Genomic DNA, 12,118 nt, shown 5'->3' with positions numbered 1-12,118 from the left:
TCCAATGTCAAGATGCTAAGCAGGTGATCACTAGCCCGGGAGGACTGTTGCTTCTGGCTCAAAGCTTGGTTAGATGGTGGCTATTTCCATTTCAAGATGCCAACTTATTCAGTAACTGGTTGGCACAGGTATAAGATGTCCCAGGCAGTAGCCATGGGCCCTATTAGCACATACTAGGCCCTCAGAGATGGGAGAGGACAGTGAGAGAGGGAGAAGGCAGCTGAGAAACTTGGCACAGTTTGGGCAGATGCTGCAGGGAAGACTTGCTGGTTTTTTATTGGAGGAGAAGCTGAAAGGTCATGGCTTTTATAGCCTCCAGTTCTCCAGGGCTTAAAAATCAAATCATGTGGGGTTCGGGAGATCACTCCTCTCACCTTTGGAGTTCTAAATGCAATTTCCTCTGGCATTTTTCATTCTTCTTCTCAAAGCAGGATAACAGAGGGAGATGGAAAATGTTTCTCATGATCTTACCTCATTGAGAGGGTTAGTTCTGCTTACTACAGGATCAAAGCAAACAACAAGAGACTAGGACAAACATTCTGTCTCCTCCCAGTGTAATCAGTCAGGGAAATGGCTCATATAACTTTCCTCCCTGATTCTTATGAAGCAACTTGCACTGAGGATAGCCTGGCTGGTCACAGAACTAGACTTTCAGCTAGGAATCAGGGAAAGGAATCCATGGTAAATCAGATTATAAATGCCCAAGACAACACTAATCAAAGTCAGTTTCCAATCAGACCTACACACTCCCTGGTAGGTGCCCTCACTTCCACTCCTGTCCTTCGTCAATGTCTGATGCAAACTTGCTAGAAACAATACTCTTCCCCAATTTTCACCACCAAAGAAAGTTATTCTATGGCAATGGCTTATGACACACAGAGCACAGCGATTGTATGAGCCAGGGCCAGGTTCAGACAGCTTTGGTAACTGGAGTTCTAGACAATGGTTAGGTTGGTAGGTCTCTAGGATCTAGGGGATAGAAGTAAAAAGGGAGTGGGGCTGGAAGAGAGGCCACACCTCCTAAAAGTTAACTGTCAGAATGTGAGAATCTTTAGCTCATTGCAATGAACTTGGGCTGTTGCGCCAGGGTGTGGTGGGTATCTTCCCTCTTAAGAGAAGATTGGCCAAGCTTTCTTGTTGAAGCTTTTCTGGGATGGTGTGGTCACCTGGCTACACTCAGTGGTGACCAGATTACTATTACTTAGAAGTTGGAAAGTATCTCAGAAGAGGGAGTAGAGAAAATTGTGTGTGTGTGCCCATCACCACAGTGATCTGTACTTCATGACCTGCTTCTTCTTTTTCTTTTTTTTTTGTAACTCCCCAGTTTTCCTCCTCTGTGAGAAAAGAGGGGGTGATCAGGCAGGACTGGTTAGCAGGGAGCATGTAGCTTGAGAGTCAGGCTCCAAGGCAGCAGAAACTAGGAGGAGATGGTACCTAACTGATCCCTGCTTCCTTCAGATAGTCTGAATATGTTGTGAAGCACATTACTGTTGCCCCTCCCCCCTTGTCTCAGATTATAAAATACAAACAAATGACAGAAAAGATCATTTGGCTGGTGGCTGGCTGCCCAGTGCTCAGAATTTCAAGGCTCGCCGTTTCCTCCCGGCTGTGAGACGATGGATGTAGGGCCTCATCTTCATTTCTACAAAGGGGATGGAGAATTCATGGCCTTTCCAATGGTACCAGTTGATCCCCTGAGTGTGAGAAAGATGAACATGTCAGATTACCTTCTCCCAAAGCAGAGCACCAAGCTTGAAAAGAATGACTGGGTCGAGGGATTCACTTAGGAGTTTAGCTGTTTTCAGTTAACAAGAGGCTCATGACAGGGTTCCCGGTATGGTGGAGAGAGCAGAGTCTCGTTCCAGCATCCCCTTTACAAAGGCCCATGTCTTTATAAAAGGCAAGTTGTGGGTCCTTTCTTATGACCAGTTTCATGATTTGCCTTAAGGAGTTTCTGGTAGTAGGGGACTGTGGTGAATGTCAAAATCCCAACTAGGTGGAAGCGTTTTGAATAGTGGAATTGTGGGCAGCTCATTCATGATGAGGGGACTCAGGTGGTTTCCACCTGAGGTCAGCCTGAGTGTTTTTCAGCTGCTTCCTTGTCACTGAGCCCAGACTGTGGGTTTGCAGTCTCTTGGGGAAATAGCCTAGATTACTTAGGTTTCTGACCTCTTCCCTTCTGGGCCCCTTGTTAGTGTGACCGTAAGCCTATGATGAATTGATGAGCTCCTCCCACAAAAAGCTCCTTGAATGGTCTTTATTCAGCCCCAGAGCACGTCTTTTTAAACAGGAAACTTTGACTGCAGGCCTGGGTTCTGTGTGTCCCGCCACTTTGCCCACAGTGAGAGCATGGCCTACCTGACTGTGCCTGGATTCCCCATATCTCCCATTGAGGTTGGTCCGGTGGCAGTTCTTATACCACCAAGCACCCTTGTATGACATGGCACAGTTGGTGACTGCAACGTCGTTGTCTCTGTCCTCGGTAGAGAATGGACGTCCCTGGTGATAGCTGAGGGAGTCTCCTGCAAAAACAAAAAGGAAAACAAAACTTTTCTGGAAGCTGTTCCATTTGATGTGGACATCTGGTTTTCACATGGAAGCCTGCCTCACCTCCCTGGTTCCTTCTGAGCTGCAGCATGGCTATGCTGACCTTTGCCTCCATATTGCCTCAAGGGGTAGGAGTAGGAGGAGGGGGAGAGGGAAGGGGAGGGGGAGGGGGAGGGGAGGGAGGCACTGCTTCTATGTTTGCCACTCTAATCAGCACTGAACATTTGCTGAGAACTTTACCAGACAGCTCCATCTAATGCCTCTGTTTATTTCATCCTGGGCCTTTCTGGGACACAGGACACCCACGTTCCCATTGTATCTACTGGAGACAATGAGACACCATGATGACACCTTGGATCCGTGTGGATCTCACTGTGTAAGTTATTCCTGCCTTTCCCCTGTGCTTGCTGCCCCTGATCAGCCTACACCCAGTACCCCACACTTAGAACTTGGGTCTGCCCATGAAGAGAAACAATAGCAGCCCGAGTATCAATCGACAAGAAACAGGGTGACAGGAATGTCATAACCATGTCAAATAAGATGTGGGTAACAAAATGGACTGTATCTTAGGAGGAAGTAGGCTTAGCTAAAGAGAAAGCTTCTATGGTCACTTTTGCCAACTGTGTGAGGAGCTACTGAAAAAGAAGAACACATATCTAAACCTTGTGGGGAAGTGGAAGGATAAATACAGAGAGACTGTAAAGGGGAAAATTTTAGCTAAATAGGAAAAGAAAAATTGCCTAATACTACAAGATAGGCTGCCTAACCCTGTGGTGAGGTTTTCTTTCTCAAAGACAAAGGGGACTAGGTGCTCTCTTGTCAGGGGTGTTATGCAGTGACTCAGGTGAACTCAGGGTTTGCTGTGAGAGGTCGGACTATCATGCACTAACAGTAATTCAGCTGAAGCCTTTGGCAGGATTTGTTAGAGATACTGGGAGGGGAACTCACATTATTTATCGAATGAAAGTGATACTCACTATGGCTAAGGTTGCTTTTCCCTAATAGGGACACTGTTCTGATTCTATGGCTTCCAAGTTATGCCCCTGGGATCCACTCAGCACTTCCACTGCATCCACTGAACTCTAGTCAGTCTCACAGGGAAGCCTTCACCACCCAGGAGAGTCCTGAGGCAGTGCTTCAGACCATTTTCATCTCTTTATAGTTTTGAAGGATTCTGATATGCCCGTCCCGAGCCTATCCCACCAACTGAAACACTTTTTGCTATCTATTTCTGCTTGAAAGGGGTAGAAAAGATGCCTTACTTTCCCCGTCCTAAATATCATTTTCATCTCTTTTACCTCAAGTCATGCTCATACCCATTACCTTAAGTATTTCAGATCAGTTTTACTCTCCAACAACCTGTGCCTTAATCATTATCCACTGAGTGTGCTGTGTCTACCTGCATTGTTATCACCTCGCCTTCTGCAAACCAGAATGTGCCCTCATTGTTCTCCCAACAATTATTTCTGGCTTCTGCTTTGATGTTGCCAACTGATTGTTTCAGACATGGTCCTCTTGGTCTTTGTACCCTCCCTCAACATTTCTGCCTCACCCATCTACTGCACATATTCCAGACATGAACTAAGTCTGGGTGTTCACTCTCGAGCCACCTGTTCGGATTCCGACCTTTGTCATAGCTCTGACATTAGCAAGGACTCCTGCTATCTCCTATCAGGATTAATACAGCAGCACCAGGTGGTCTCTGTTCTTCACTCAGATTTTCTTTATCTTGCTTGGAGCTGTCCTAGTGATCTTTCTAAAACCCAAATCCCATTATGCCATTTTGAAATTACAAGGCCTTCGGCCATGCAAAGACTAAATTCTTTTTCAGTGTCAAGACTTTCTGGAATTAATCTTCTCTTTCTTTCTCTTCCTTTCCCCATTTCTGTTCTTCCCTCCCCCTCCTTCTCCCCCTCCATTCCTCCTTCCCTTTCTCCCTCTTCCCCTTCTCTCCACCATCCTTTACCTCCTCTTCCTGCTTTCTTACCTCATTGCCTCTCTCTCCCTTTCTACTTCACCTTGCTATAGGTTAACTTTGATGCTCAATCCTTCCATCTCAGCCTTTCATATGCTGTAATTATAGGTGTGTGTCACTGCCCTTAGCTCCTGATCCTTCTAGCCATTCAGTTGGCCCAAGAGAGAGAGAGTAACGCACCAAGCCTTCTTCTTCCACTGAGTCTTGTTCTTGTGGCACTTCTCATCCAGAAGATGTTTTCAGTTGTTTCAGTCAGATAGGTTGATTTCAAGGATACACCCCAGATACCCTCCTAATGGATATCCTTAATCTAAGAGTGCCATTTATAGTGCAGAGAACCATTTCCTGGTGTTTTCTTTAAACTAGGTAGTTACTCTTACAGAGTGCATCTTTCGTGTTCTTGTTAGCTGCACTAAAACCAGAACAGTGAGTATTGGTCTGCCCTTATTGAGGACACAGTTTAGAAGTCTGTTTGAATCCCAGAAGAGTTCTATTTAGAGTCTTGGAGGTTTGGGGCCTTCAGAAGTGGGGAGTAAAGGTCTGTAGTTGGATTGGAAGCCCTGGGGTGGCTGGTTGCCAGTGAGGTCGGGAGGAGTGGTACAGCTAGAATAACTGGGAACCATTACAAATGCCAGCCAGGAGGGCATGGTTTTCTTTCTAATTTGAACGGTGTGTAGTTGCCTAGAGATGGGGTAACCTAAATAAACCCAGGGTTTTACTTACTGAGGAAGATGAACTGAATATGTAAGGTGATAGATGAATATTGAATATTCACGACTGGTTAACCAAGCTCCAGGCACAGTGGCCTCTAACACAGGGAGAAGAATGCAGTCTAATGGTTCTGTCCTCTGTGGGGTGCAACAAGAGACTGGTCTGGGGAAGAGGGCTGGCCCCAAGGTAGGCAGAGAACATGTGGGATTGGACAGAGAAGGACAAAGAGGGGGAAATGAGGGGGACAGAAACTGTGGTAGGTGAGCTTGTTTCTCTCCCGTAGGAGAAAGATGAAAGCCTTTTCTCTACACAATTCTAATTCTAGGGAGTGAATAGTATCCATTTAGTTTTGAAATGATTTAGTCTGACATCTTGTTTAATGTCCATTTCAATGGCTGTTTTATGCTCAAAGTGTGGCAAATTGGACCTTTTTGTTGGGGCTCTTCAGGCTCCTCTGATTGCCGCTGTGAATGACTCAACTGTGAACAATAACAAAGATAAGCATGTCTTCCCTTTAGAATAACAATATCTGGCTGAGAAAGGAAATAATGGAGCAGATGTAGTAATTGGAAGGGTAACACCTTGATGTTCATTTTAATTCCAAGAGTCATAGGAAATGCTGCTAAAATTAAACACCAGCCTTTAGCTTTAAAATTGGAGAAATGAAATGTCCAGTAACTTCATGTACCAAACAGTAGCATCCCTCACACAACAGGCTTCATGGAAGGTACTCTAATAGAGCACATTAGCCAAAAGCTCGGTGGTGTGTTCTCATGAAACTGGGAGTACACAGAGCTGAAACAGATGTTGGTTCTGCTTGGTAAAAATGCCCTATAATCCACTGAGAACCCAACCAGGTATATGGTTCATTTGGTAGAACAAAAGGCAACATGGGCAGTGAGAGGCATTTAAGCAATGTCCTCTGCTCCTTCATGGGGTTCTATGACGACTGCTGATGTTTTGATGGGGGAGGGGCAGCTCAAAGAATGGAGACTATGAACTGTTTCATTAGTTCAAAGGTTATTTTTCCAGCTGCCATTGCAAGGAGATGTCTACTAAGATGACAAACAGTTCTGCCATCCTCACCAAATGGGAGTCCACTCTGGTTAATTTGGTAAAATAGGCAACCCTTTGCTCTCACCCTGCATTATTTTCAAGCAAACTTTTCAGACATACTCACTTATTGCCCTTACAGCAACTTTTCTGACTTATCTGTAAAATGGGATAGATAACACTATTATAACATAGCGGATGACATCATCATCATAATTTAGCAGATGACATCACTACTGTAATTCTCCACATGATAAAAGTAAAGCCTCAAAAAATTGATTCCAAGACTTCTGAATGGATAGGCAGGATCAGAGCCAGTGACCCAGTCGGCCATGCCTCCTTCCTGGCTCGTAGCTAGCTCATGAACTCTACGAATTCTACTGGTTCTGTTGCAGCTTAGAACTGGAATACACACCCAATGCTCCTGAGGTCAGCACAGTGCCCACAAGTACCTGCAGTGCCATTGTAGCCTCCTATGCGGAGCTTGTATAGGCTTCTGCTGTCCTCCACAGTGAACTTGTCATAATAGGCAAAGACTGCTTCCTGTCCATCCCGCATATCCACACGCAGTTCGTAGCGGCCCTGAGCTGTTATCCTGTGGATGTTGTCTAGCCCTGTGGAGAAGTACAGACTGTTTACCGAGTCTTGCCCCAGTAGCTTTGGGAATGGGATAGAAACACAGGCTATAGAGTAGGAGCAGACCATCCACACTGTTCTGCCCTCCACTTTTTGGACTGGTGTCAAGCAGATCCTGCCAGACTCCGAATCTCCTCCTCTGAGTACCGCAACTCTACTGAGGAGTGCCACCTCAGACAACATTGGAACAGATGATATCACTATTATAATTTTTCAGATGACATCACTACTATAATTCCCCAGATAATAAAAAGTCCCAAGAAATTGATTCCAAGTCTCCTGAATGGATAGGTCACCTAATCTTGACCTGGTAACTGACAAGCCCTAAAGCTCAAATTTCTTGACCCTTTTCCCTACAGTCCTCTCCTACCAGTTATAGTTGCAAAAGTTTAAGAATCCTTGAAAAAGATATGATTCTTTTGGTTTGAGTTGTAAGGAGAAACAGGTAGAAACATGGGGTCAGAGCACCCAAGATACCCAGACACAGTAGGGTTGGTTTCCTAGCAGTGTGCAGAGAGGGCTCAGTCCACCTCGCATTGTGCGACCCTTCCTTTCTGTCCAGGGTTCCTGGGGTCCACAAAGATGGGTCAGAGAAATAAATTTATGAGTTTATATCTTGAGTTTATAATTGGACTTATGAATTTACAATATTTTAATGTGAACACAAGGCAAACAGCCACACTATGCACAGTACTGTGAAGCTAACCTACACAGTTTGGTAGGTCAGTGTGTTAAACACTCATTTAGCTTAGTGATAGTTTCCACCGAAGATAAGTTTATTAGAATGTAGCCCCCTATCATAAGTTAGGAAGCATCTCTGTTGCTTTTTGTCTCCTAACTCCAGATCTTTTTTGCATCATCATATGCTAAATCTTTATCCACCACTGCTGGTTCTTCCCTAGTCTTTCTAAACCTCCACTCACTTGCCTTCTAAGCATCCCAGGCCTTGAGTCAATAAATTCTTATAAGGTACAAAATCCTGTAAGTCAAGAGTTCAGGCAGAGCCTAGATACCCTTGATGATATCTTTTTCATATCTATTTTCTGTGATTTTGACCTATTTACCTAAACTCTGACCCACTGACCTTGTGTTGCTGAGGACACCAATCCTTCCATATTTCTATCTGCTTAGTTAAGTTAGAGCTTTTTCTTTTGTGTGTCATCCGCTACCTGTCTTAGTGTACCACGATTTAGAAGTAAAACATGGTATAAGTATAAAGAAATTTAGAGTTCATTTAAACCTCCCTCTCCATTTTAAGGGAGGAATTTCAGAGAGTGAAGTGGGTGACCAAAGCCCAGGTCTTTGGTTCCTTTACCTGCTTAAGATTTAAGACTTTAACTTGATTGCAAACAGAAGGCCGTCAAATGTTGTTTGTGGAGCTGCTGACCCACAGCCTGTCCCTGACTTGGGCAGATGTAATATTTGCTGGTGCTGTTGTGCCTGGATGCCATTAGCTAGAGAACCCAACCACTACTAGAAATGCGAGTCACTCACTGGCAGCCTCTTGGATGGTTTATTTCCCCGACTAAATGAGAGTCACTCCTTCCTTCTCCTCATGCCTTGGAGTAGACGCTGATCAATGACTAAAGTGGAGGCACAGAAGTCTAGCCTCCTTGCTTAAATGAGGGCAGCTCACAGGAGCAATTCATGTTCCAGAGTATCTCTTGGATTCAGTCTAAAGGTAGTTTTCCATTAACACTCGGTATTAGGAGTTTCCTGGACCTCTCCTGGATCTTTCAATTCTAAGAATTTACCCCAGGACATAACTTGAATGAGAACCCCCATTTTAGGATCTGATTCTAGATAATCCAATTTAGAGTATAAGCTGTGGGTTGCAGGGTTACGTAGGCCATAGGGAATTGCTGCCTAACTATATAGTCTCAGGTCTTGCCTCTGTTAACAAACCCTCGTATAGTGGTTGGTCTTCATTGTCACCTTGACTGGATTGAGAAGCATCTTTGAACATAAGTCTCTGGATCTGTCAGTGAGAGATTGTCTAGATTAGACTAACTGTGGTGGTATGATCCACCCTGAATGCAGGCTGGACAATCACTTAGAGTGGGATCCTGGACTGACTTAAAAGGAGAAAGGGGGCTGAGGTCCAGCATTAATCTCTCTCTGCCTTCTATTCCTGATGCAATCTGACTGACTGCCTTCTGTTTATGCTGCCATGCCTGGATCCTCCCACCAGTAGCCAAAATAACCCCACCCTTCTTTCAAGTTGCTTTTGCTGCTTACTTTGTTGTAGTAGTGGGGAAAATAACCAACACACCCACTAACTCTTTTCCTTACATCATGATTTCACTTTCCACCTTTGAGTTCTATAACGTGCTTCTGGGTCAGCCCCACTGAACACCTTTTCTTCTGTCTCTGACTTGTTCTGTCTGTCTGCTGGGAGAAGTTTCCTTCCTGTTCTAAGTTTGCATGTGTTAGAAGGATTCCTGGTGCTTGCTCTTAACTCTCTGTTCCCTCTTTGCTCCCTTGTCCTGATCTTTCAGTGTCTTAGCTCTCTTCCTTTTGTCAGAAGTTCATCAGTTAGACTGGGTTATTTACCAGAGTGAAAGGGCATCTCTAGTGGTATGGGACACAAGGGAACAAGGCACTAAATAACCTGGAACAAATAGGGATGTCCCCATTCTAGTTCAGTTTTTCTTAAAAGATGAAAGTGAATCTGAAACTCTGACCCTAATCTTAACTCCCATCTCGGTTTTATTCTACCATTTCACGACTGGTTGAACACAGAGCATGCTCTGATCTTTACTCTCAAGAGCAGCAGCAGCAGCAGCAGCAGCAGCAGCAGCAGCAGCAGCAGCAGCCTTGGTGCTCCTGGAAGTAACTGTCATTTAATCATATTAATATTGCGTTCTTTTCAGTTTTCATTTTAAAATGATACTTTTACCTTTGAGGCGTCTTTTTATCTATGGCACACAGCAACTTGCTTTCCATTTTGATAATGGATAAAGCTTCTTGAAAACATATATTTAATTAAATAGGAAGTGATATATAGAACATTTAAGTACCAGATGGTTCACATGTTTCACAAAAAATGACAGAAACTATGAATTTGGTACACAGTGGCTTGGGTTTTTGTAGATGTGAGTCTTGACTACTCATGTCTACATTGATTCATAGGTATTACAGACTCTCAAGATATTTGAAAATGTTTCAAATTGAATAACATTTGGCTGTTTGTTTGAATTTCCTCCCAATGTGTTTATATGGCTCTTAACATACATTTTTTTTTTATTTCCTATATTGGCAAACATAGTCTTGGTTAGGTAATATGTATTCAATAAATTTTTATCACTGATTGATATAGAAAGTCTTAGGTAGTGATATTTAAAGATGAATTATGAGAGTCTAGCTCCCAAGAAACATACAATAGAGACTAGACAGATAAAGTAAAATAGATGCCGTGATTCAGGCCATATCAGAGAACATGACCAATTACCCCACAGGCAAATGATGAAAAAAAAGAGTCTGTATGCCTTCGATGGCGGAAGAGGTTCTTAACTGGGCCTTTGGATATAAGGTAAACCAAAGTGTAGGGAGGAGGGAACAATTGGCTGAAGGAGTGTTTATTGCAGAAGAAATGTCAGTCCTCGTGTAGGTTTGAAGATGGATGGCCCTGGAAGTGGGATGCAGGGCAGTAAGGGGATTGGTGGTAGAGAGAAGGATGCAGAAGGAGAGAAGGGAGCCTGGTAAGGAGCCTGGCTTTTACCAGGCAGTGATGGAGTCATTGCCAGGCTTTCCCAAGTGGGGTTACCCTTTACTCAGATCCAGGATATGAGGGTGATCCTTCTAGTGGCCATGTAGACAATGGGGTGGTCTTGGGGGCAGGGCTCCCAAGTGGAAGGCTGTTACTTTGTCATCCAAGGGAAAATGACGAAGCTTGCACATGAATGTGGCAGGGGTGGGCCAGCCTGCAAGCATCTTACGTCATCATTTATTTGTTTGCCCCTCTGCCTCCCTTTATCAACCATTAGGAAAATCTTACAGAGAAACACAGGCATTCACACACTGATTGCTTTATGATCTAACATCAGCACCATCAGTCTGACTTTGGTGTGTTTATTTTCCTATATCCACCGAAACCTCCATCTAAACTCCCTGCTGTGTCAGACCTCTAGGAAATCACCTCTAATGCCACTCTCATTCCTCCCCTTTCTCTCCCAAGTCAGATAATAACACTCTCCCAGGAACCCAGCAGAGTCTCATTTCTCTCTTGACCTGCAGGCTGACTAGCTGGTTGCCTAGCTTCCTAGAGGGGGCCAGCCTGCTCCTATGCCCTGTTCCCTACCAGGCAGATTTCTGCTTTTGTTCTTGCTTCATGTCAAGATCCATCAGCATAAAAGACTATTAATGAGGATGGAAAGAGACAGAGCAAAGAGGGAAATACCACTGTCAGATAAAAACAGATCAATAGAGGAGCCAAACAGAGCAAGAGGCACAAAAGCAATTCACTAGCTGTCAACTTCTCAATGGACACAGACTTCTGACAATCCCAGATGGGCACAGAAAGGAGAGAGATGGACAGAAACCCATAGCAACCTGTCCAGGGAAAATACAAAGTGGATGTTACCTAGCCAAAACTCATCCTCCAGATTCCCAAATCCAACACGATAATCTGCCCATTTCCGGAAAAAGTCAGTTTGGCCATTTTGCCGCCTCTGGAATACCTGTGAAGAGAAAGAGTAAAGGAGAGAGGAGATGGTCTGAAAAAGCAAGAGTTAATAATTAATAAATGAATATGTCTGGGTTCTGCATTGGCTAGTATCAGAAGCATTTCAGAAGTAAGTTTAGAGTTTCTGTGGTGGATTTTGCAGGGCATGCTCAGACCCCTTCTTCTTGAAGTGCTGATGCATCTGACAAATAGACTAGGGGTGTGATATCGACACTAATTTGCACTCCTGCAATATAGAAAAGATTCAGGATACATATCAAGCTCCGAATAGTCAGGGGAAATGGGCTTGATTCTCAAATTAATCTTTTTGCACCGCAGAGAGTAGTAGGAAGCATTTCTCACCGAAGGACTGAGACCACCTTCAAATCATCTACTCACTGTCATCATCTTATTGCAGGCAAAGCAATTGCATATCATTCACTTTCCAAGCTGTTTAAGTGCTAATTTCATTTAACCTCCAATACATCAGCCTTGGCTTCAATTTCCAATTATGCTTTAAGAAGGAGGCACAA

General features: G+C 44.1%; 1 protein-coding gene across 2 annotated transcripts in view; it reads right to left on the bottom strand.

The window, feature by feature from the left end:
• Positions 1-1,039: 1,039 nt before the first annotated feature.
• The window catches only part of Tnr (tenascin R), a 75,124-nt gene continuing 64,045 nt past the window's right edge, over positions 1,040-12,118 (bottom strand). For both annotated transcript variants that reach the window (XM_052200407.1, XM_052200408.1), the window contains 4 exons: positions 11,505-11,601; positions 6,739-6,900; positions 2,359-2,522; positions 1,040-1,694 (listed from right to left, as the gene is read on the bottom strand). In XM_052200407.1, coding sequence (XP_052056367.1) covers positions 1,575-1,694; positions 2,359-2,522; positions 6,739-6,900; positions 11,505-11,601 — 543 coding nt within the window. In that variant the 3' untranslated portion in view covers positions 1,040-1,574. The remainder of the gene's footprint in view (positions 1,695-2,358; positions 2,523-6,738; positions 6,901-11,504; positions 11,602-12,118) is intronic.

The sequence above is a fragment of the Apodemus sylvaticus genome, chromosome 12 (genome assembly GCF_947179515.1).
Source record: "Apodemus sylvaticus chromosome 12, mApoSyl1.1, whole genome shotgun sequence".
In the NCBI taxonomy this organism is placed as follows: Eukaryota; Metazoa; Chordata; class Mammalia; order Rodentia; family Muridae; genus Apodemus; species Apodemus sylvaticus.
This window is presented reverse-complemented; position numbering and strand designations above follow the sequence as displayed.